Here is a 23,553-nt window from a genome sequence, read left to right on the forward strand (position 1 = left end):
TGCCAACCGAGAAAGCGTCACACCCCATATTCTGTGTACCCCCTATTTCCCCCAAGAAGGTAGCTACGGTGTAAGTACGTTGTTTCTTTAAGATTTGCTGAGTATACATAATTGATAGAGTGACTGGGGCAACCCAGCCAGATGGGCGGTGTAATAATAATAATAATAATAATAATAATAATAATAATAAATGACTTAGCTGAGATTGGCTCAGTTATCTGGCAAAGGAGTAGAAGCATACTTTTTAGTGATAGCTCCCCAGAGCACAGCACATGTTAGCTTTGCAAGTTTATAAATATTACTACTTTTCTAAAAAATAGTTAATTCTGGTTTAGGAAAACAACACCATACTAATTTAAATGCGTATTTGCCATTCCCAGCTTGTGCAAAGCAAGTCCTTCTTTGCATTTGACTATCTGGTAACTTAATACAAGATGTAAAGTAAGAAGCAGCCCTTAATCCCTCCACAAGTCCAGGGGTACTTTTAATTGTACAGTTGCTATGAAACCACTCTTACAAGTTTCTGTGAAAGTGGGCTTGACATGTCATTGATCTGACCCTCTAGCAAAACTCTGATGAAACATTTCCTCTTGCTTTGGAGCCTTCTGAGACCAGGTATTTGGCAGGCTTAGTGAAATTTTCATTCTAATTTCCTGCCTGTGGGAAGTCCTTTAGTCTGACCCCACATGGGAAGATGAGAGAAATGCTGTTTTCCTCTGTCACCACCTCAAGCTCAGGAAGTGGAGACCCAGCAATGCAATAGCAAGACAGTGGGTCTCTTGCCACTACTAGGTCTTAGCAGTTTGCTGGACTAGTAGGGTTAAAACTTTACAACAAGCTTCCTGGGCTGCAAAAGTACAACATTCAAGTTCAAGCTCAAACCTTGCAAACAGTTGTTGCACACCTAATTTCTCCTGTGAGTTTATTTATTGATTAATACGTGATACAGAAGTCTCTTACCCCTCCACCCCAATTTGCCTTTTGACTTGCAATTATATGCACTGAATGACCCATGTCTTTCTCCCAGATGAGTCTACCTCACAGGGTTTTTGTGAGGATAAAATGGGCAGGATGAGAACCATGCATTCCGCGTTGAGTTCCTTGGATAAAAGATGGGATGAACATATTGTGAATGGGTTTTTTAAAAAAATGCTGCCTTGTCTTATTAAACACCTTTGTGTTTAGAAACTTCTCCTTGAGTTAGTCTAGTTTCAGAGTTTGGGATGGATATTGGAACAACATACATATTGTGCAAAGTGTTGATGAAACAGGGGTCCTACATTATTTAGAGATGGTCAAATGCGCAGCACAACAGAGAGGGGGGCAGCTAATGGCAGTCTTAGAGTACACATCCAAGCTTTTACTGGGCCAGCCCTACCATTAGGCTGAGTGAGATGCAACCTCAGGCAGATTTGAGGTGTCATGAAAGCACAGAAGATGGTTATTTAATTTATTGTTGTATTCTTACTGCCATGGATTGGGAGGAGGGACTTTTGCCTCAGGGATGTTCTGCCTCGGGTACCACAGGAACTTCCCAGCCTTGGGCTTTCTTCACATTGACTTTGATGGGGAGGCGGCACTTGCTGCTCTGCCTCAGGCAGCGAAATGTCTTGCACCAGCCCTGAGCATGCTTGGGTGCTATGCTGGGCTCTAACAAGCAGTTGGGGAGAGATGCGCGGGGAGATGGAGGACAGCAGAGATGTTTTATAAAAGCTTTTATAGTTTTGTACTAGTTTCTAAAGTAATTCTGGGAGCCGAGGGCACAGAGGACCCTGTCACTCAGCACTTCAGAAGGTAGCTGCATAGCAGGATTTTTCCATTAGCCTAATCAAATTACAAACTCAAGTTCCCACATTTCATGCAGGCAAGGTCCCTGCTTCCGGGTGGCTTCAATGGAGCTGTGCTATTCAGCACCCATTAATAGCACACAGGTACTCTTTACAGAAATCAGAAAGCTCTAATAAGGTGCCTTTTGGGCCAAGTTTCTTACAGGCATCGTTCCAAAGTTTCTCACAGCATCATATTAACAAGCTCCCTGAAGACTCTGCAAGCTTCTCAGAAATGCCAAGTGCATTTAACCGAAGACCTTATGGAACAGGTGCCTGCTACCAGTACCAGATTTTAGTATCTATCCCTATACCAGTGACCCACCTCTACAGAAGATGGAACCCAGCTTAAATTGGGATGTTGCCATAGGATGGGTTAAACCAGAAGTGGGCAATAGGTACATTTCAAGCTAGTGGTGGATCTGTGGGTTAGCTCAGTTCTGATACTGAAAGTGGAAACAAATTCATGGTCTGAGCCATGTACTCAGAGCACCCTGTTCCTTAATGATCAGAATTAATTATCTTAATTCCACCACCATGCATCTCTATTTTGCATTCAACTCCAGCTGGTGAACCTTGAAGCTGCAGGAAAAGAATAAAGTAGATCCCAGAAGCCTGCCTGCCTATCCCTGGGTTAAACTGCCAACATCTTTGAAGGGGCTTCAAGATGGAGGTTTGTTTGAATGTTGGGTGTATTAATCTAGTGTTCCCAATACCCACCAGCCAAGCAGACTAGCATGACCCATGACTTTGGCAATAGTCCAAAGGAGCGACTGTCACAACAAATTCCTGCACCTCTTTTTCAGATACCTCATCTTTCCCAGTGAAATTGCCCTAACATAAAACCAGTTGGGGGGACGCGGGTGGCGCTGTGGGTAAAACCTCAGTGCCTAGGACTTACTGATTGCATGGTCGGCGGTTCGAATCCCCGCAGCGGGGTGCGCTCCCGTCGTTCGGTCCCAGTGCCTGCCAACCTAGCAGTTCGAAAGCACCCCCGCTAGATAAATAGGGACCGCTTACCAGCGGGAAGGTAAACGGCATTTCTGTGTGCTGCGCTGGCTCACCAGATGCAGCTTGTCACACTGGCCACGTGACCCGGAAGTGTCTGCGGACAGCGCTGGCTCCCGGCCTCTAGAGTGAGATGAGCGCACAACCTTAGAGTCTGTCAAGACTGGCCTGTACGGGCAGGGGTACCTTTACCCTTTACCTTTAAAACGAGTTGGGGAAAGCTGCAAGGAAGTGTTAACCTAACTCCCTGCCCAACAAGTAGATCAAACACCACAATCCCTGTTTTATGAAGGATAATGTCCCCCAAGGCCACAACAGAGATTGCTTAGCTTTCATATCCAGAAGATTAAAAAAAAACCCACGCAGACCCATATTATAATTATTAAAGATTATTGCATTATTAACAATTAAAACTGTTTTCTGCTTTGGAACTCACAGATATTGAAAACGAACCTCTGTAAGGTCTGCATATCACATTGATGGCCACTGGGGGCTGCTGTTTCTCTAGCGAAACAAACACCAAAGGCAGGGCTGCACTAAGGCCCAGGGAGACTGATGCAGTAGGAATGGAGAGTTGGAAATATTGTACTCATTTTAAAAAATACCTTAAGGTCCAGAAAGTAATTATTTCCTCGTCCCTAATTACCCAGTTGCAGATAATCATTGATGTTCATTGCTAGCAACACACATTCTTCTACGATTCTTGAAAAATTATGCAACTTGCTGTTTTTGACACAATCTGTTGAGTTTTCTTTAAGCAACTGCACATTTGTGCGGGTGGAATGGACTCTACAGTTCCACAAAATAGCTGAATTGCTGTGTCTTCAATATGGCAGTAGCATGCTTACAAACATGCAATTCTTTTCGACACAAGTCACCTCTAAGTGCATTGGAAGTGGCTTTCATGTCACATGAAAGCTCAAATGCAATGTGGAAATGAGCACTTAGCAAAATGTCATGAAAATGGAACAAACTGCAGTGTGGATGCAGCCGGCGTGAATCTGCTCCACCCCCTCCGCCTTATTTTCTCCCCATCCAACAGAATAAGGATAGGTGATCTGAAGGTGCCTCCCACAGGCTACTTTCCGCCCTCATTCGTAGCAAGAGATGACTTACCCTGTAATCGCTAGAGGTGACGTAGAAGATGGGCAGGAAGGCCAGCCAGATGATGCACGTGGTGTACATGGTGAACCCAATGAACTTGGCCTCGTTGAAATTCTCAGGGCATTTCCTGGTCTTGAAGGCATAGACTGTACACAAGACTATCAAGAGCACATTGTAGGTGAGTGAAATGAGCATACTGGAGTCTTGGTTGTTGCACTTGAGTGTGACAATGTACCTTTTGTCAGGTTCAGTCTCCTTCCGAGTGCCGGGAGTCTCCACCAGGAGCCAGATGACGACGATAATGAGCTGGCAAGAAATCAGAGCCATGCAGATGACCACTTGGGAGGTGGGGCTGATGAACCTCGGGCGCTGCACGCCCTCCTTCACCCCGCTGAAGATCCGAGCGATGCGGTTGGTCTTGGTCAAGAGGGCCGAGTAGCAGACGGCGAAGGAGGTCCCCAGCCCCAGCCGCCGCAAGGCGCAGACCGCCGTAGAGGGCTTGGCGATGAAGATGAACGTCATGCTGTAGCACATCAGAACCCCGGTGAGCAGGATGTAGCACAGTTCGCGCCCGGAGGCCTTGACGATGGGAGTGTCGTTGTTCTTCACGAAGACGCCAAAAACAAACAGGGTGGAGATGAAGCCGAGGCAGGAAATGGTGACTGGTCCAATAGCCCAGACGTCCTTCCAGCGAATGTACTCTTGGGGCAGCTCATAGCATGCGTTCAGCATCGCGTTGGGCCAGTAGCCAAGCCCACAATCGCTGCAAGTGAACTCATCCAGCAGATATTCATAAGGCTGGCAGGGAATGCATATCCAACAGCACATGTCTCCCGGCTGCATGCTCTTCATTTCATTCTTCTTGCAGGGATCGCTGCACTGGGAAACAGGGATGGAGGTCTTCACCCAGGGGATGAGGCTTGTGTTCAGGATGAGTCCTTCTGCCCAAAAGCCCACTTTCTGATAGCGATACCTCCCGTTGGCTCTGTGGTAGTTGAATATATTGTAGCGGCCAATCCCATCCCCACAGTGGTCAAATCGTACTGTGCTTTTGGTGTCTAATGATGGTCGAAAGGGAGCTGCGAAGCAGAAGAGCAAAGGCTCATTTAAATGATGGAAAAGCTAAATGATTAGAAAATCAAATGTCCACATATAATTGAATCGCGCTCCACACGTACCTGTCACTCTCCTTTCCAGGGCATGTCTACAGAGGACATACTTTGAAATAAATCTACTTCTGACTAATGGGATTGACAGAAAAATGTTTCACTAAGAAGAGGGGAAAAACACATTTGTGCAGAAAATCCTATTTCATTAGAATGCAATGTATGGAAACCCATTTTTGGTTATTTTTAATTACAAAAATCAAAATGGATATTCAGGACAATATGTTAGAAATGAACCAAAGCCTAATAGGGTGCTTTGTCCCTTTTGACCTTACAGTTTCAATTGCAAGTGCCATAATCATCTGTTTGAGCATGCTAAATGTGCTCACATTTTCTGTTCTGCTGTTTTTCTTTTCCTTTTTGTTATTTCAACCCATAATTTCATGTTCCCAGGCATTGTGATGTTACAGACATGCGTCTGTTGCCCCTACTGTACTTGTTTGCATAGGCTCAGCAAACCTGTGGGTGGAATAGCCCTAAGGACCAATCTAGACGTGACAGTACAGTGGTACCTTGGTTTAAGAACAGCTTAGTTTATGAACAACTTGGATTAAGAATGCTGCAAACCCGGAAGTAGGTGTTTTGGTCTGTGAACTTTGCCTTGGAAGCAGAACATGTTCCGCTTCCTGTTGAGTGTGTTCCATTTGTAAATTGAGTCCCCCGCTGCTATGGGAAAGCACACCTTGATTTAAGAATGCTTTGGTTTAAGAACGGACTTCCGGAACAGATTAAGTTCGTAAACCAAAGTACCACTGTAGTCACATGACTGGCTTCATGTGCTTGTTTTTCCTTTATTAAACAGCAGCCACAAACCCCCTGATCTAGACAAGGGCCTCAAAGGAGCCACAGTGTTAAAGCCTCCCTCCACCAACCTTGCAATCTCAGTCTAGATTAGGGCTCTTCAGGGCTGCTCTTTACAGAGAGAAAACAGGCAAGAAATGGCTAGTTAGATGATTAACACCGTGTCTAGGGAAGATGCAATGTTGTGAGGACTTTCCCCATTTCTTCCTCCTCCTTATCAGGTCGTGTGCTATAAGGCTTCTCACCACTGTGAGTGCTTGCTGGTCAAGAGATGGAGCAGAAATGGAGAAAGGCAACTTTCAGGCTAAGCTTTGTTCCCTTCTCAACAGCAGATCAGAGTTGCATGCAGACCCAGAGCCAGCAATATTAGACGGAATTTGATATCAAGCTAAAGCAAGCATTCTGCCAGGGCAAGCATTTTGGCCGGCCAAACGGAGCAATCCCACATCTCCTCCCTCCCATTGTGCTGTATGTGCCCATACAGAAAAGCACATATTTCTCCCATATAATATGAGAAATAGCCATGAGGCCTCACTGACCACCTTAGGCTGAAGCTGCACCCTTCTTCTCCCATCACACCCCAAACCTTTATTTTCCCACACCCCAAAGCACAACCTCGGCTTACCATCAAATGTCACATTCAGCATGAATTCCTTGTAGAACCTCTTGCCGTTCACAGGCTTCATAGGGTCGCAGAGCTTGGTGGCGTTGGGGCACAGCGCTTGATACATGTTGTGCAGGGCGTGTGCCATTGCGTAAACCGCATTGATTACAAACATGATCTTGGATTCCTGCTCAAACTTGCCTGTCTTCAGGGAGAAGCGGCTGCAGTTCTGGCTGTGGAAGCTGCACTGGAACTTGTGTTCCCAGAACTCCCGGAACCAAGGGTTTCGGCTGTTGTTGTAGGGGTCAAGGTTCCGGAAGTACACTGCGAATTCCTGCACCGGGTAGGAAGCCAATTCAATGGTGATAGCTCCTTCAGCTATTGGCTCACTGCCAGCCACCACACTCTCGAGAGCACCCCAGCCATCACTGGCCACCCACGTGAAGGACACGTTGATCCTCTGAGCGGCTGCCAAGAGCTCTCGGGCATCTTCGCTCCGGGTGAACAGCACAACCACCCTTGCGCTGGGCTTCTGCAGCAGGGCCTTGATCACCCCGTCAAAGGTCTTCTTGTTCATGGAACGGCCCACTTTCTCAGAGGTGGCGATGCAGATGTTGCGAGCCCGGGCTTGTTGCTCAAAGGCTTCAATGCCTGTTTCTCCATAGTCACCTTCTGAGGCCACCGTGGAGACGTAGGTCCAGTTGAAGAAACGCAGGATCTCGGACATAGCCTTTGCCTGGTAGAAGTCTGGTGGGACAGTGCGAGCGAAGTAATCGTAGCGAGTCTTGTCGCTGAGCTTGGCACTGGTGGAGGCATAGCTGATCTGGGGGATCTGGAATAGTCGCAGCAGGTTAGCCACCTGAAGGGAAAGAGAGGAAGGAAGGAAGGAAGGAAACAACTTGATGAGCAACACATAAGCAGCAACAGGAGAAATGGCATAGTTATGAAGCAGCAGTGGCGATGAAGAATATTCTACCTGCTCTGTAGAGGAAAATGTGATAATTTAAACATAATGCCCCAGAAGACTCTCCTGTTGACATTTGAAAGAGGAGGCAGTTCATAAACCTCATGTTCCCCAGATCCTAATTTGAGCAACTCTACCCTGAAAATTCAATTTAGAAATCAGGCCAAACCATTAAGGAAGTTAAGGAAGTTTAACTATGGTTTAGTTTGGGGCCTGAACTGACATAAAAAGCATTTGCAGTCAACCAACAAATCAGAAACCACTGCTTGAAGTGGGTTTCCAAACTATGGTTTCTGGTGCCAGTGGTTTGGCATGACATCTGACTTGACATGCCATAGCTATAGATATCCTTCTGCCTTCAGATGCTGCTTCACCATGTGAAGGAAATGAGCAACATGCATTTAAGAAGCTGAGTCCAGAGAGGATGGAAAATGAAAACGCACAAGAAGCTCTGAATTAAAGCATGGTTTGCCTTCTATATGATTCTCAAACTGTGGTTCAAATTCTAAACTGTAGTCAGTGCAAACCATGGTTTGGTGTTTAGAACAAAATTGATCATAGTCTGTCAGTATACAGTGGTACCTCAGCTTACAGATGCTTCAGGTGACAGATGCTTCAGGTTACAGACTCCACTAACCCAAAAATAGTACCTCAGGTTAAGAACTTTGCTTCAGGATGAGAACAGAAATTGTGTGGTGGCGGTGTGGCGGCAGTGGGAGGCCCCATTAGCTAAAGTGGTACTTCAGGTTAAGAACAGTTTCAGGTTAAGAACGGACCTCCGGAATGAATTAAGTTCTTAACCCAAGGTACCACTGTATCTGGTTTAATGTGATGAGGAAGAGAATGGAAGAACTACAAGGCACAGGTACCCAGATGGCATTGCATAAGCTGGCATCTGAGCCTTCACATACACACTTCCTAACTTTTTGGTGTGAATATGAGGACGAGCAAATTGTCCTCTAAAAATCAGAGCTCAAATTCCGAGTAAATGATATGCTCTGTACCACACTGAGATGTATCTGCACCAGTAGAGGGATATACTGATGGTCTAATATTTAAACCAGTGAAGGTAGGTCCATTAGGGCAATTGGGATGCTGCCCCACCAGCTTCAGCTTGCCCTCAGCCAGCCCTCACCTGCCTGCCTGCCTTCTTGCTTACATCCAGCCCAGAGCACTCCCTGTCAGCTTCCTTTACTTCAGTCTCTGTGTTTCCCCTTGTAAAACTCAGAAGGAAGGCGAATAGGAGCAAAACTAGAATGAGCTAGTTCTGCCTGCCATTGACTCTGGCTGGCTCCACCTACTTCTGGGCTCCTTACCTCCCACTCCACCAGTCGCACCAGCCACCAAGGATTAAAACATTTGCTGTTGAAAGCATATCCTTAATATTGCAACCCATTTCTAAGGCATTAGGTTAACAGCGGTTAACACTGTTGACCTTATTTGCCTTGTCTGAGCTAATCGTTTATGACACATCAATGCTACACTGATGTTTCTTTACTATGGATTTAAACTGTTTCGTATGCAGTGAAAATCTTCGCACAAACGTCTACTAGATGTTGGAGCGCATAAAGAATAAATGACACAGAGTGACACATGTTCAGTGGGCACCTTAAGTCTGAGCCACACAGAATACAATAAGTGTGATGTCCTGCGGTGTTGAAATGGCCTAAATCATCTTCCTGGACCATTGAAATTAACCCCTCGCTGAGATGAATAGGGCATTTAATGGGGAATTTCATTGTGAGCTTCTTGCAGCTTCTTACAGACAGATGTGAACTCATAAATACATGGATGGCATTTTGGACACATTTTCTCTGGAGCTGCAATAGCTAAAACCCTGGGGTTTAATCTTGATCAAATCAATAGGCATTTGCTGCTGGCCTCAATGGGAGGTGGATTGCAAGTGGCAAGATAAGATGATGGTGAATTAGGTAGCAGCTTCATACAAAAATCTGATACATGTTTCCCACTATATGTTCTGACCTACATATGACTGACTGCATGGTTAGCCCTTTATAAGGAACTAGGCTAAATCACACCAAGCTACCACAGTAGAAAAATAAAGCAGGGTCTATTATGTGTTGTACTCAATGAGCCACTCTTCCCATTAGTTTCAAGTTACAGACTCTTTATAATTGGAGACAGCAAAATAACAAGCCTCTCTAGATTGTCAGCATCTTGTTTTGGTTTGTAAAATCCTTCTTTCCTGGCATGTGGAAGAGGCATGGCATTGATTGTCACACACGCAGGAGCACTTCTAACCATGACTGCACATGCAGCCATAACAAATGTATGCATAAGGCATCCTATTGACAGCCTCCCAAGCTCTCTGCATGCATAATTGGTACAAATGTCCATCACATTTGCAGGATATTGCTCAAAGACAGTACTTTGCAACAAGAAAAAAGCTAATAGAAACCTGCCTCTTAATATGAGAGCTCGCTCAAGGATGACCAACTTGGAATGCCAATTCTGAAATCATTTTGAATTTTTACTACGGAAATGTTGCAGTTTAGGCTGCGGAGGGGCAGCCTGCCTCGCCTATATTCAATACCACATATCTATCCGATTACTACGAAAAAACCACATCAAGCACTCTCAAAATACACTACTTTTTGCAATACATCCAGGAAGTGGCCTTTGAATGTTTCTGATAATCTTATTCCTCTATCAGCATGTTCTTGCTCAGTCCACCCCCATGGAAACTGAAATGTTGCATCCGGTCTATTAAGCAGACTCAGAAATTAACGCCCCCTCCTCAGACCATATGCAATGCACGCGCACACACACACACATATACAATGCAACTCAGTATCAGAAAGTAACATAGTATGTGTGCATTTATAGAGTACCCAGGGGATATGGTCAAAGAAAAGGGGAGGGGGAACCCTCCTCTCTAAGGCAATCTTAACAAAGAGTTGTTTAAACACCAAGTTATGAGCATATCCAAGGAGTCTGAATGGAAAGGAAGGGCTAGAATTGCCAACTCTCAGAAGATGTCTGGTCTACCCTTTTGCATTAACAGCATATATATGAAGGCATCAGCAGGTGAGCCATTATCACCTACTAAAGTAGTATCTGTTGATCAAGCTCCTGTAAAAAGGACTATAAAAATATGGAAACCCTAGGAATAATTTTCCTGTAAATATAAAGTAGTAGGTTTATTATTATTATTATTATTATTGCTCAATACTCCAGCATTTATGCACATAACACAGAGCTATATATTCCAAAACAAGGAATTGCACCAAATCTAAATTACTTAACATGTCTCTTTAGTTATTTGAAATATTTTTTCTGCTTTTTGACCAAAAATGCCCAAGGCAGCTTGCAACATATGTCTGTCTGTCTGTCTGTCTGTCTATCTATCTATCTATCTATCTATCTATCTATCTATCTATCTATCTATCTATCATCTATCTATCTATCATCTATCTATCTATCTATCATCTATCTATCTATCTATCTATCTATCTATCTATCTATCTATCTATATCTATCTATCTATCTATCTATCATCTTTCATCTATCTATATGTCTGCCACCTTCTCTTGTCAAACTCTTGGGTCTTTCAGGGACGTGGCAGGCAGAAACTCAACAGATGATGCATGGAGCTTCAAAGAAATGGATATCTTCACCTGTTGAGCTTGCAAACCCTGAGGATATTTCTTATATTTCCTTGATGACGTGGTGCAAAGAAATCCAAAGCTGTTAGCTCTAATGCAGTAAAGGTTGCTGAAAACAAGCTGCTACGACTGAGGCCTGAGTTTCTCCAGAGCATTCATAGAATCATAGAATCATAGAGTTGGAATAGACCACAAGGGCCATCGAGTCCAACCCCCTGCCAAGCAGGAAACACCATCAGAGCACTCCTGACATATGGTTGTCAAGCATCTGCTTAAAGATCTCCAAAGAAGGAGACTCCACCACACTCCTTGGCAGCAAATTCCACTGTCGAACAGCTCTTACTGTCAGGAAGTTCTTCCTAATGTTTAGGTGGAATCTTCTTTCTTGTAGTTTGGATCCATTGCTCCGTGTCCGCTTCTCTGGAGCAGCAGAAAACAACCTTTCTCCCTCCTCTCCTTTTATATATTTGAACATGGCTATCATATCACCCCTTAACCTCCTCTTCTCCAGGCTAAACATGCCCAGCTCCCTTAGCCGTTCCTCATAAGGCATCGTTTCCAGGCCTTTGACCATTTTGGTTGCCCTCCTCTGGACACGTTCCAGTTTGTCAGTGTCCTTCTTGAACTGTGGTGCCAGAACTGGACACAGTACTCTAGGTGAGGTCTGACCAGAGCAGAACACTATTACTTCCCTTGATCTAGATGCTATACTCCTATTGATGCAGCCCAGAATTGCATTGGCTTTTTTAGCTGCCGCATCACACTGTTGGCTCATGTCAAGTTTGTGGTCAACCAAGACTCCTAGACCCTTTTCACATGTACTGCTCTCAAGCCAGGTGTCACCCATCTTGTATTTTTTTTTTGCCCAAGTGCAATACTTTACATTTCTCCCTGTTAAAATTCATCTTGTTTGTTTTGGCCCAGTTCTCTAATCTGTCAAGGTCGTTTTGAAGTGTGATCCTGTCCTCTGGGGTGTTAGCCACCCCTCCCAGTTTGGTGTCATCTGCAAATTTGATCAGGATGCCCTTGAGTCCATCATCCAAGTCGTTGATAAAGATGTTGAATAAGACCGGGCCCAAGACAGAACCCTGTGGCACCCCACTAGTCACTCTTCTCCAAGATGAAGAGGAACCATTGATGAGCACCCTTTGGGTCCGGTCAGTCAGCCAGTTACAAATCCACTGAGTGGTAGTATAGTCAAGACCGCATTTTACCAGCTTCTTTACAAGAATATCATGGGGCACCTTGTCAAATGCCTTGCTGAAATCAAGGTAGGTTACATCCACTGCATTCCCTTCATCTATCAGGCTTGTGATTCTGTCAAAAAACGAGATCAGGTTAGTCTGACATGACTTATTTTTCAGAAATCCTTGCTGACTATTGGTGATCACAGCATTCCTTTCTAGGTGCTCACAGACTGTTCGCTTAATGATCTGCTCCAGAATCTTCCCTGGTATTGATGTCAGACTGACTGGGTGCTAATTATTTGGGTCCTCTCTTTTCCCCTTTTTGAAAATAGGGACAACATTTGCCCTCCTCCAGTCTGCCGGGACTTCGCCTGTTCTCCAGGAATTCTCAAAGATGATTGCCAGTGGTTCTGAGATCACATCTGCCAGTTCTTTTAATACTCTTGGATGCAGTTCATCTGGCCCTGGAGATTTGAATACATCTAAACTAGCCAAGTATTCTTGTACTATCTCCTTAGTTATTCTGGGCTGTGTTTCCTCTGCTGAATCATTTGCTCCAAATTCTTCAGGTTGGGCATTGTTTTCCTTATCGGAGAAGACTGAGGCAAAGAAGGCATTGAGGAGTTCAGCCCTTTCTGTGTCCCCTGTTTGCATTTCACCATCTTCTCCTCTGAGTGACCCCACTGTTTCTTTGTTCTTCCTTTTGCTTCGTGACCAACGGCTGGAATAGTTTACTCTCGGTCATTATTTTACACTGTCATTATTTCCCTTGTGGTCTGAAGCCGTTCTCCAAGCCGTTATGGAACTATATCTTACAGATTAATGGTGTGCTTTTATTCTTCAGAAACCACCAAACAAACAAACTCCTGCCTCACAGGAATGCTGTGCAGTGACACTTGTCCTTCTCTGTTGCACTGACTAGAAGGGGAGGGGAGCGGCTTCTGGCTCTGCAAAAAACGACACAGTACAATGCACTCACTGTGCAGCAAAGCAGAGCCGTAGGCCACTGCACTGTCATGAAAACAGTTGGAATTCAGGTCCTGCAAAATTTCTGGGAGAAGGAGAAGCTTCAAAGCTATGAGAGAGTGGCTTGGATTTTCAGGATCAAGCTTCTGCACCTTCTTTACTGTGTCCAAGATCTTCTCAATGACCTCAGCTGAAAGGTTGGCTGCCCCTGATTTAGAGAAGGCAAACACTCTGCTGTGAGTACCACGCAAACCACTTGGGCTATGTTGGCCAAAGGGGTCATATGCTAGTGGACAAGCCACTCTCTCATAGCTTTGAAGCTTCCCCTTCTCCCAGAAATTTTGCAGGACCTGAATTCCACCTACAAAATATGTCAAAGAGGACATTGAGTCCAGCAAGCTAGAAACCCCAATAATCATTGTGACTGGTAATACTGGGCACCAAAATAAATCCAGTACTGAGGACATGCTGTTGTCCCCCTCTTTAAAATACTTGTGGAGATCTTGATGAAGAATGAAATCAAGGAAACTGTGGCAGTCCATCCCCTTTCTCCACCTGAGGCGAAACAGGAATATGCCGCCATTACCACTTTTACTGTGAGGTGGAATGCCCCCACTCTTGCCAAATTTAGGGAGAGAGGGGGCATTCCACAAGGCCTTGGCACTTGTCTTCTCTGCCCCGTGGGTGAGGAAGATGAGCTGCAACACTTCATGCTTGTAATGCCCCGCTCTTGCCTCACCACTCGGTGAGAGGGTGGATGTGGGCCATGTCAGAGCCAGGGCATCTTCAGTGAAAGCCCTCTATTCTCCCCAGTAGCCATGGAGGAATCTGAAGAAGCACCTCTGGTGAGAATCGATGGCCAGGCACATGTGGAGACAGGCTCTCCTCCAGGTTCCTGTTGGCAAGCCTTAAAGGTCAAGATCAGCATTTTCAAATGGGCCCAGAACCACACCAGTCACCAGTGGTGTCAGCAAAGCAGTGGTGAAATATATATATATATATATTAATTCCCAGGACAGCTTGTTGTCTAGCAGCCATGGTCTAAACTAGCGGTGGAGAACCTGTAGACATAGTTAGGCCTGGCATGCCTCCCCAGTTTTCCCCATGAGGCTGTTTTGGCCAAGCCACACCCACCTGGCCTACACCAAATGTCATATAGGATGTCAGGTGGATGGTAGGGGTTCGCAGCACTGGCAAGCAGAAAATCACTATCAGTACAAGCACTGACAATTAGCTGGTCATCAGTGTCTGAAATGCGCTGTGCCTTTGCCCATGCAATTTGATCTCAAACCACGCAGGCCAAGGAAAGCAGATTACCTGACATCATTGTGATGTTGGGTGATTGATACGTGGGTGGCACTGTCCATCAGTCTAAGTTGGCCCATGGAAGATGAGGGAGGTAAGGATCTGGCTTATGGGCTGGAACCAGTTCCCTGCCATTGTTCTAACTTAACTGCAGTTTCTGAACTGCACTTCCTGAGAGACAGCCCCATGTAAAATACTGCAGTCGTCTCACTAGGAGGTTACCAGAGAAAGGGGTTGACCAAGGCTAGGCCTGATATACCACAAGTTTGATATCAGACATGATGTGAGGTTATGTAATAAACTCAGGTAATTAGTAGGGAATTTGTGAGATGATGCTAACATACTAACGACAAAATGTAAAAGCCGGAAGGAATTTTGCGGGAATGTCTAATATGTAATGTTAGTGTGGAAGATCACAGAATTTAAGCAGAAGTGGTTGCATGGGGTAAAAGCTTCCATTATATTATTAGGAGGGAGAATGACAAGCACCTATTACAGTCTGAAGCCAAACTAGAGCAGACAAAGCAGTACATTTACGGTTACTATGGATGCTATAACGTAGCTCATGTAAAAGGCAGCAGAAGGGAGGCTTCACTAATAAGGTTGTTGCAGATCCGTTCCTCTAAGAGCTGCAAGGCAGGCTACACAATTCTACGACTGATGTAGATCACAGTGATGTACAAGCAGATGTTGTGCAGGGAGAAAGCTAATCTGCTGCCTTTGTGCCTGGCCTAAGAGCCCTTCCGAAAGAGGAAAAACTGAAGAGCAAGTCAAATAATCTACCAGCAGTGAAAATGTGCACCCAGAGCTGCGGATGGTGCTGCTGCAGTCTGCGACTCAAACTCTCCACTTGGTCCAGATGCTCTGCAGTAATGCTCATTATCTTCAAAGGGGAGAAATCCTCACTAATGAGGTTGTTAAAAATACAGACTACAAAAGAGGCAGGCTAGAGGAAAAAGCCCTGCCATCTGATAGGCTCTTCGGAGTTGAGAACCAGAACACACTTCACAGCTCTGGATGTGTCAAAACCTTGCTGCATAATTAACATGCACAAATAAATTTTAAGCAGAAAATTACATTCCATAGCGGCAAGAAGGCACCCGAGATGGCAAATTGCCCTTCAAGGACTCCCCACCGGCAGTGTCAAGGGCATTTGACCTAAAGCCTTGTGTTTAACTGTATACGCTGTGGGGAATGGGAACAATCTTCCACACCTGCCAGGCTTGATTTTAGAATTATTAGCATGATGTTATAATTTCATAACCCCTTGCAGAACCGGGCTTTTGCAAGACTCAGTGCAAAACTCCGGGCTATTTAAGACCTCTACAATAACGCAGCCATTTCTCTCTTGCTAATGGACTGTTGTTTATTTAACAGCTATGATCGTAATTATGGTAGATTGCCTCTGTAACAGCTGGGGGGTGGGGTCTAAGTAGCTCTTTTGTTCAAATGTTAAAAAAGATCTGTAAAAGTAATGCTAGTTATCCATTAGACTTTAGTGAGAACAATTTATCTCTTGTCACCAACTTGTCCTTAGAGCCATAGCATGAGACTCTTAATCTCAGGGTCAGCAGTTTGTGCCCCATGTTGGGTGACAGATTCCTGCATTGCGGGGGGTTTGGACTAGATGATCCTTGTGTTCCCTTCCAGCTCTACAGTTGTAGGATTCCATGATTATCGAAGGGAAAGCACAGATCAGGTAAATCCACTTCCATACTGCATTAGGCTACAATTATCCCCACAAGTTCCAATAGGTGTTTGTGTGCCTACAAATTTGGAAGCAAAACAAAGCGACCCAACATATAAGGGAGTGGTTTCTACATACTGGGGGGACTCCCTTAGGTAAGGACAGATTTAACTAACCAGTCCCACCAGTGGAAGTCCACACAAGGACTTTCACTCATGCAGTGGGGCTCCCCCCCTCTCATCCCCATATGCCCCCCTTCAGATCTGCTCTGGAGGGTCAGGAGACAGCCCCCAGAAGAGCCCCCAGGGGGAGGAGAAGGCAGATCACTTCCCTCAGGCAAGCAGAAGTGCTTGTGTGGCTGGTGATCAGCTTTGTGCTTTAGCATATGCGCCGCCGGGGTGCAAAGATCCGCCCAGCGCCCCCAAATTTAGTTTAGCCCCCAAATTAACTTTGGCATTCATCGTAAAATGAAGAACAAATGCAGCTCACGGAATTCATAGTGTGTGTGTGCTCTAGGTGCTTTTTTGCGGAAATGCGAAACTAAAATTGCGTGCTGAAATGCATGTGTAGAAGAGCCCTAAGTAATAAGTAGTTAGTCAAAGAAAATGCCGACAATTAGCGAAAATAAACATTTTTTTAAACGATTTCTCTAAATGAATTTGAACTGTAAGTGATGAAATTCAAACGCAATTTGCAATGTTTTGCTCGGGGTCAGCGGCACCTTTGACACGACTGATCTCACGCAGCTTGCATGCAGCTAGCAGGAAGGTGCGAGATCAGTCATGTCAAAGGTGCCGCTGACTCACCCCACTGCCACATAGCAGCTCAATACAATACGTAACATAATATTTTGTAAGAGTTAATTTCGCGTGCACGGCGCCATTGAGAATGACAAGTGCCTTTGTTGACTCGTCTGACAAGTGCCGCCATTCTGAATGCCAAGTATCGCCTCTGGCGCGGCGCGTCTTTGGTAAATGAGTGCACAAAGTCGAAAGTCCTTTCGTGAAACAGTAGGTATACATTTCGGTGATACCTAGATATATACGTATTTTGTGTTTCTAGCTTGATCAAAATTATTTATTATTTCATAACAGGTGGATAGTTAAGAGCTTAGGTGGCTTCAGCAGCGGACACTTGGCACCCCCCCACCAGAATTTGGTGCCTGGGTGCCCCACACCCCTTGCACCCCTGGATAAAGATGGCCCTAGTGCAAGGGGTTCCCTTTCCTTTTTGCTAAAGGTTTTGGACGGCCAGAGATGAGATTGCATGGAGTTTCCCACAATATCTCTGTGGTGTGGATGGGGCTGGCTTGAGAGGAAGGACAGGCTCTAGCCACCTTGCAGAACCTCAGGGTTGGCCAGGCTTGTCAGAAGATATTGTAAGCTAGGCTGGCCAAGGTGTCTCTGGTTTGCATTGTCGTTTCGCTGCCTGGTCCTGGACATGGTTGGCCCACCAAGTGCTGTGTTGAACCAGCTGCCCAAAATATTTATTACCCCAGAATGCCTCTGGACCCAGAAAGATGGTGGGGGAATGAAAATGCCAGATGGGCAGAGCTTTGGAGGGTGCCCTGCCTCGTTCCGTTACACACCATGGCTGACCACAGCCACCCCCCAGAACCTGCCATTCATTCACTGGCATCGTTTGTGGGCCCACCCAGACTGCAGCACCCCAGATGCCCCCCACAAAGTCTGACCCTAACAGTGCAACTGCGTCTGGCCATGGGTGTGAAAGAGAAAACAAGACTGAGCCAGGTGCGCCCACAGCCATACAGGAAGGGGGGAAAGGATGGTTGTTGTGCCATCAGTTGGCAGGTGCAGTTGCTTGCTTGTATGAACATCCCTCGCCTAAGCTCAGCCTTCTCTGCCAATTAAAAAAAACTGGCTCCAGAAGGAAAACTTCCTCCTGTTTCCATGGTGCATGCACACACAGAAGTGACATTTCTCTAGCCCAGCCAGTTAAGCAATGACAAATCCTATCTGACAGACTCATTCTTAACTAGTGAGAATTAGAGCAGGGGAGTGTCGGCGTGTTCATTATGACATCAGAGTTTACAACCCAGCTCGATGTTGCGATTCTAAGAGAGCTTCAGTTGCTAGAAGCAGATCATCATTTCCCCTCGAGACATGGGCTTTCCCTGAAAGAGATGATTGCTTTCTGTAAAAAATGTTGCGTAAGTTGAGTGCCGAGTGCCAATCTTCCTTTGCAAAGTGTCTTAAAGGTAAAGGTACCCCTGCCCGTACGGGCCAGTCTTGACAGACTCTAGGGGTGTGCGCTAATCTCACTCTAGAGGCCGGGAGCCGGAGCTGTCCGCAGACACTTCCGGGTCACGTGGCCAGCGTGACGAAGCTGCTCTGGCGAGCCAGCACCAGCGCAGCACATGGAACGCCGTTTACCTTCCCGCTAGTAAGCGGTCCCTATTTATCTACTTGCACCCGGGGGTGCTTTCGAACTGCTAGGTTGGCAGGCGCTGGGACCGACCAAACGACTGGAGCGCACCCCACCGCGGGGATTCGAACCGTCGACCATGCGATCGGCAAGTCCTAGGTGCTGAGGTTTAACCCACAGCGCCACCTGCATCCCCGCAAAGTGTCCTACGCTACACAAAATACAATGCTCAGAAACTGAGTCCTTTGTTGCACTGCCATCCTCATGTCTCCAATGGTATCAGTGGGAGCTTTCATCCCCAAGCCAAACAACAGCTGGGGCAGTTGGCTGTGTTTTAGTTATGATAGTGGAGGAGAGGAGGGTGAAACCAGGGGTGGCCTGTTCAATTTAACCACTTGAGCTGAAACCGGACTTGCCGTGCCACCACCCTGCTGGTGCCACGCCACACCAGCCTTCCTTATTTGCTTTGTGCGGTGGTGCCCACAAAGCACCAGCAACAGTGCCAGCTTTGAATGACGCTTCTCTGCTGGTGAGGGTGGGGAGCCTGGGCTAGAGCGAGCTTTGCACACTGTGAAGTAGGCACATTCAGATACATCAGTAACCCACACAATCTCTGGAATTAGGATGGAACAACGGAACAGTTAGCTTCTGGAACATGCCTGAACCACACATCTATTTTTAGGAAGTAAGCACTGGTTTTCATAAAAAGCAAGATGTAGTGTAGTCAGTTGCTGCACCACCCTCTTGCTCATTAGTCAAGCGCTGGCCTTTTGCACCCAACAAATGCAAAATTACATAAATGGAAGGGCAGCCATTGGTAAAGAGCTTGAATGCTCTTGTAGCATAAGGCTCAGCAGTCCTACAGACTCTTTTGACCCTTCTCTATGCTTATATTTCTTTCTTTTTTCTTTATTCTGGCCATCTTTTCATAAGGCACGCAAAAAATCAACGTCGCCACCACCAACGTCAACGTCACCACCACCTTCAATGCCAGAAACTTCGAAAAAGGAAGTTAAGGTACATGCCAGACTTTCTATACAGGCAATTTTGCCTTCCTAGAGGCATCTGGGGGGCCACTGGGAGAACAAGATGCTGGACTACATGGGCCATTGGCTTAATCCAGCAGAGCTCTTCTTACGTTCTTAAGCGCTTTTCCTTCACTGCCACCATTCCTGCTTCCAGGTAGGTTGTTTTTTTTAGTGAGAACTATAAGGTTGTGGCCTAGCTGTTAGACACAGGTGGGAAAAGACCATTTTCAACATCCAGTTTGCATCTTTTCAGTTTTGTGTCTTGTTTGGCTGACGGAAACTATTAAATGTCTGACACAATATGACTGATTCTTGTATGAGAGAGAAAACTAACAGGGAACGGGATTTGTGCCTCGGCCCCTTTCTGCTTATGTTGTAGTGACAACTGAGTCATTGTTTCCTACTTTTAGGCTGCTATTACCATCCAGAAATGGTGGCGTGGTACTCTAGTCCGCCGTAGCCTGCAACACGCCATCGTCTGTGCATGGTTGGTCCAGAAATGGTGGCGCATGATTTCCTTCCGGAGACGAGAAGAGAAAAGGGCAATGGCATTATCGACGTACATTTGGTCTGAGAAGGCTTCCGTCCTCTTGCAATCAATGTTTAAGATGTGGCTTATGAGAACACGGTACAAGAAGTATCAAAGGGCAGCCCAGATCATCCAAAGTAACTGGCGGCACCACAGCTTCCGGAAATCCTCCGGCTCCTATTCTCTTAGCAACCTGAATCAAGATGGCATAGATTTGAACATTGAGATTGTTGTTGAGTAAAGAGTCTCTGTGGAGAAGGTAGAAGAGACTGCTTTCAAACTCAGACTCCAGGGAGTGAAATAAATGCATGCTTTGTCATACAGTTGTACGGCTGCTGTCTGTTTACTGTGGGTGGACGATTGCCATGGATTTGACTGAAAGCAAAGGCTGATCACACTCTAGGATTTGACAAAATGAATGCTGATGTTCATTAATAGTCCAGGATGGGCAAGGGGTGTCTCTCGATGGGACCCTATTGTTAGATGATTAATTATTAGATTATTTATTAGAGTCTCTGGAATGAGTAAGTCACCAGTGTTTGTAGATTGTGTATGTGTGTCAGCAGTCTGAGGCTGGTAAACACAGGCAGGCACAGCAGATAGGTACACAGAGGGAGCCATGAGCTAAAGGCTGGAAGCATCTTGGAAGCACAGTGCTTCTTTCTAGAGATCTGATGCCAGGGAGCATGAGGGTATGGTACTATGGTGTGCATTTTTGTGTTTTTATATTGTAAACCAACCTTGTGCTCCTTGGCTGAAGGGTGGTATAGGAATTTAATAAATAATCCTAGAATCAAAGAATTGTAGAATTGGAAGGGACCCTGAGGGTCATCTCATTCAACCCCCTGCACTGCAGGAATCTCAACTGAAGCATCCATGACAGATGACCATCCAACCTCTGCTTAAAAACCTTCACGGAAGGAGAGTTCACCACCTCCTGAGGGAATCCGTTCCACTGTTGAATGGCTCTTGCTGTCACAACAAAGTTCTTCCTGATGTTTAGTCAGAATCTCTTTTATTGTAACTTGATAGTTACAAGAATAATAAAAATAGTTTACAATGCATAAATAGCTTCTCACAGACATGGAGTCATTTCCAATGTAATGTTTGGCTTCCGCTGGACAGCTCTTGGGATGTTTCTTCTGGGCAAAATGTGTAAAAGAGTTTAAATGGTTCATTTGCACACAGCACACCCCTAGGCAATCGATGAATTGAGAAGTTCTAGTGTTCATTGTGTAGTCGTCACTCAGAATACTGCATGGATGAACCATTCTGACATGATATTTTCACGTGCAAACATCTAGGAACATTGGAAGCTACCTTATACCAGGTCAGAAAAATTGCCCAGTTTGCTCATCAAGAGACTGGAACTGGCTTTCTAGGCTCTCACAATCTCTCCTACTCAATCCTTTTTAACTGGAGGTACTGAGAACTGAAATTTGGGATAGCCTGCATGAAAACATGTGCTCTGCCATGAAACTATGGACCCTCCACTAAACTAACATCCCTGTGAACCTGTGCCCCCACCCTCTAACCTGCTGTTTTTGGACTACATATCCCATCATCCCTGGCCTTTGGTCATGCTGACCAGGGCTATTGGGAGTTGGCATCCAGCAACATCTAGGGGGCTTGATGTTCCTCAGGGCAGCCATATTAGGAATTATATAGAAGCTGTGCCGCAGAGGCAACACTTTACTACAAAGCTGGCTGCTTGTCCTCCTCTGACCCCAAATTGTGATCCTTTTGCTGTGCTGACTACTGTTCCTTAGATCACTATGACAATGCGAAAGGATGGGTAGTTTGGGGGTCAGTTTGTTAGTTTAATTAGTTCTATCATGACATGAGGCAAGCAAAAGAAGATTCCACAAGAAAGTCTCTCTCTCTCTCTCTCTCTCTCTGTGTGTGTGTGTGTGTGTGTATGCACACCACACCAGGGACTATCACAGCAGGGCCAGGAGGGCCTGAAGCTCAAAGGAGGCTTCAAATTCAGCATTTGTTAAGTTCTGCAACTTGTTTTTATGCACATCGGACCGAAACGCAACATTCACAGTTTAGAACATTTAAGCAAGTAAGAATCGTGATTTGGCAAAATGCTTTAAAAATTTTGTTTAACTGATACAGATAAAGTTATATTAAATAGTTTTAAATGGTAATGACTCAGCAGCAGCAGCAGAAGAAGAAGAGTTTGAATTTGATATCCCGCCTTTCACTCCCTTTAAGGAGTCTCAAAGCGGCTAACATTCTCCTTTCCCTTCCTCCCCCACAACAAACACTCTGTGAGGTGAGTGGGGCTGAGAGACTTCAGAGAAGTGTGACTGGCCCAAGGTCACCCAGCAGCTGCATGTGGAGGAGCGGAGACGCAAACCCGGTTCACCAGATTACGAGACTACCGCTCTTAACCACTACACCACACTGGCTCTCAGAAGGCCTACCCCCCCCCCCTAGTATTATGACTGTGACGTATTATGACCCACATTCCTCTGTGGCAGGAAGTTTGTGCTGGATCATTCTGTGAGCCAAAGTGGTAGGTTGGAGTCAGAGGCAGGCCCTTCTGCCATCTGTTTTCCTTTTATTTTTGGAGAATGTTTGGTTGCAAAAAAAACACACACAAAAAAAAACACCAACACAAAACCACAGTGAAGAACTGATGGCGTTCACCACATTTTGTTGCCTGGAAGGCCTTTTGAAGAGGAGGAGAATGGGAAGCTCTCCTTTCCCCCTTCCCTCATTGCCTAGAATTCCTTCACTGCTATCTACCTAGGCAATTATAATTCCACCATTTCCGCAAGTGTGCCTAGGCGACATTATTCACTCATTGTCTTTGTACAAAAAGGTTATGGTCATTTTGAACCTTAAAACAGGAAAAACCTTGGATCTACCTATCCAAAATTTGGTCGGGTTAATCTCTTGGCTGGCTATTATGTACCTATGTGGGGGGAAACTCAGAAATTTACAGCTGTTCTGGTTTCCGGGCAGAAGTCAATGAGAGGACTGTAGCTTTGGTTTTCCTAATATTGTGAAGGTCTCCCAAACCAATCTGAGGTGAATGTAGCCCCAGTCAAAAGCACTAGAACAAGTTCTGAAGTCAAGTGGATGAGGGGAGAGTTCATGTAGCTCTAGTGCTTCTCCTTGTCCGCATCCCCAAAAAGGTCTTATAATAGTCAAAGTTCTGAAGGATAAATGGATAGGATGGATTGAATGAGAATACAGCTATAGATAAAATGCAAAATTTACCACTCTAGCCAAAACTGGGAGGAGAGAAGAGTGATACTGTATAAGCAACTATTCTAACTAGACTAGTAGTGTAAGTAACTAAGACACAGGAGAGGCAACAAACTTTTTTTTTTTTTAATGAAGAAGGGACAGG

General features: G+C 45.5%; 2 protein-coding genes across 2 annotated transcripts in view; one reads left to right on the plus strand and one right to left on the minus strand.

The window, feature by feature from the left end:
* The window catches only part of GRM2 (glutamate metabotropic receptor 2), an 88,462-nt gene that overhangs the window by 7,773 nt on the left and 57,136 nt on the right, over positions 1-23,553 (minus strand). Inside the window, exons 3-4 of the mRNA XM_083429373.1 lie at positions 6,531-7,368; positions 3,951-5,017 (exon numbers count right to left, since the gene is read on the minus strand). Coding sequence (XP_083285499.1) covers positions 3,951-5,017; positions 6,531-7,368 — 1,905 coding nt within the window. The remainder of the gene's footprint in view (positions 1-3,950; positions 5,018-6,530; positions 7,369-23,553) is intronic.
* Positions 18,266-20,509, plus strand: IQCF6 (IQ motif containing F6). Its single transcript, XM_083429572.1, has 3 exons — positions 18,266-18,414; positions 19,563-19,646; positions 20,068-20,509. The coding sequence occupies exons 1-3, from the start codon at positions 18,280-18,282 to the stop codon at positions 20,425-20,427; spliced, it is 579 nt and encodes a 192-aa protein (XP_083285698.1). The 5' UTR covers positions 18,266-18,279; the 3' UTR covers positions 20,428-20,509.

This window comes from Podarcis tiliguerta (genome assembly GCF_965153285.1).
Source record: "Podarcis tiliguerta genome assembly, chromosome: 2".
NCBI classification, from domain to species: domain Eukaryota; kingdom Metazoa; phylum Chordata; class Lepidosauria; order Squamata; family Lacertidae; genus Podarcis; species Podarcis tiliguerta.

Bases quoted from the DNA above. Each gene is read 5' to 3' on its own strand.
- IQCF6 (XM_083429572.1), top strand. From the start codon at position 18,280: ATGACATCAGAGTTTACAACCCAGCTCGATGTTGCGATTCTAAGAGAG. The intron at 18,415-19,562 runs GTAAGTTGAGTG...TCTTTTCATAAG, and splicing joins CTTTCTGTAAAAAATGTTGC to GCACGCAAAAAATCAACGTC. The intron at 19,647-20,067 runs GTACATGCCAGA...TCCTACTTTTAG, and splicing joins CTTCGAAAAAGGAAGTTAAG to GCTGCTATTACCATCCAGAA.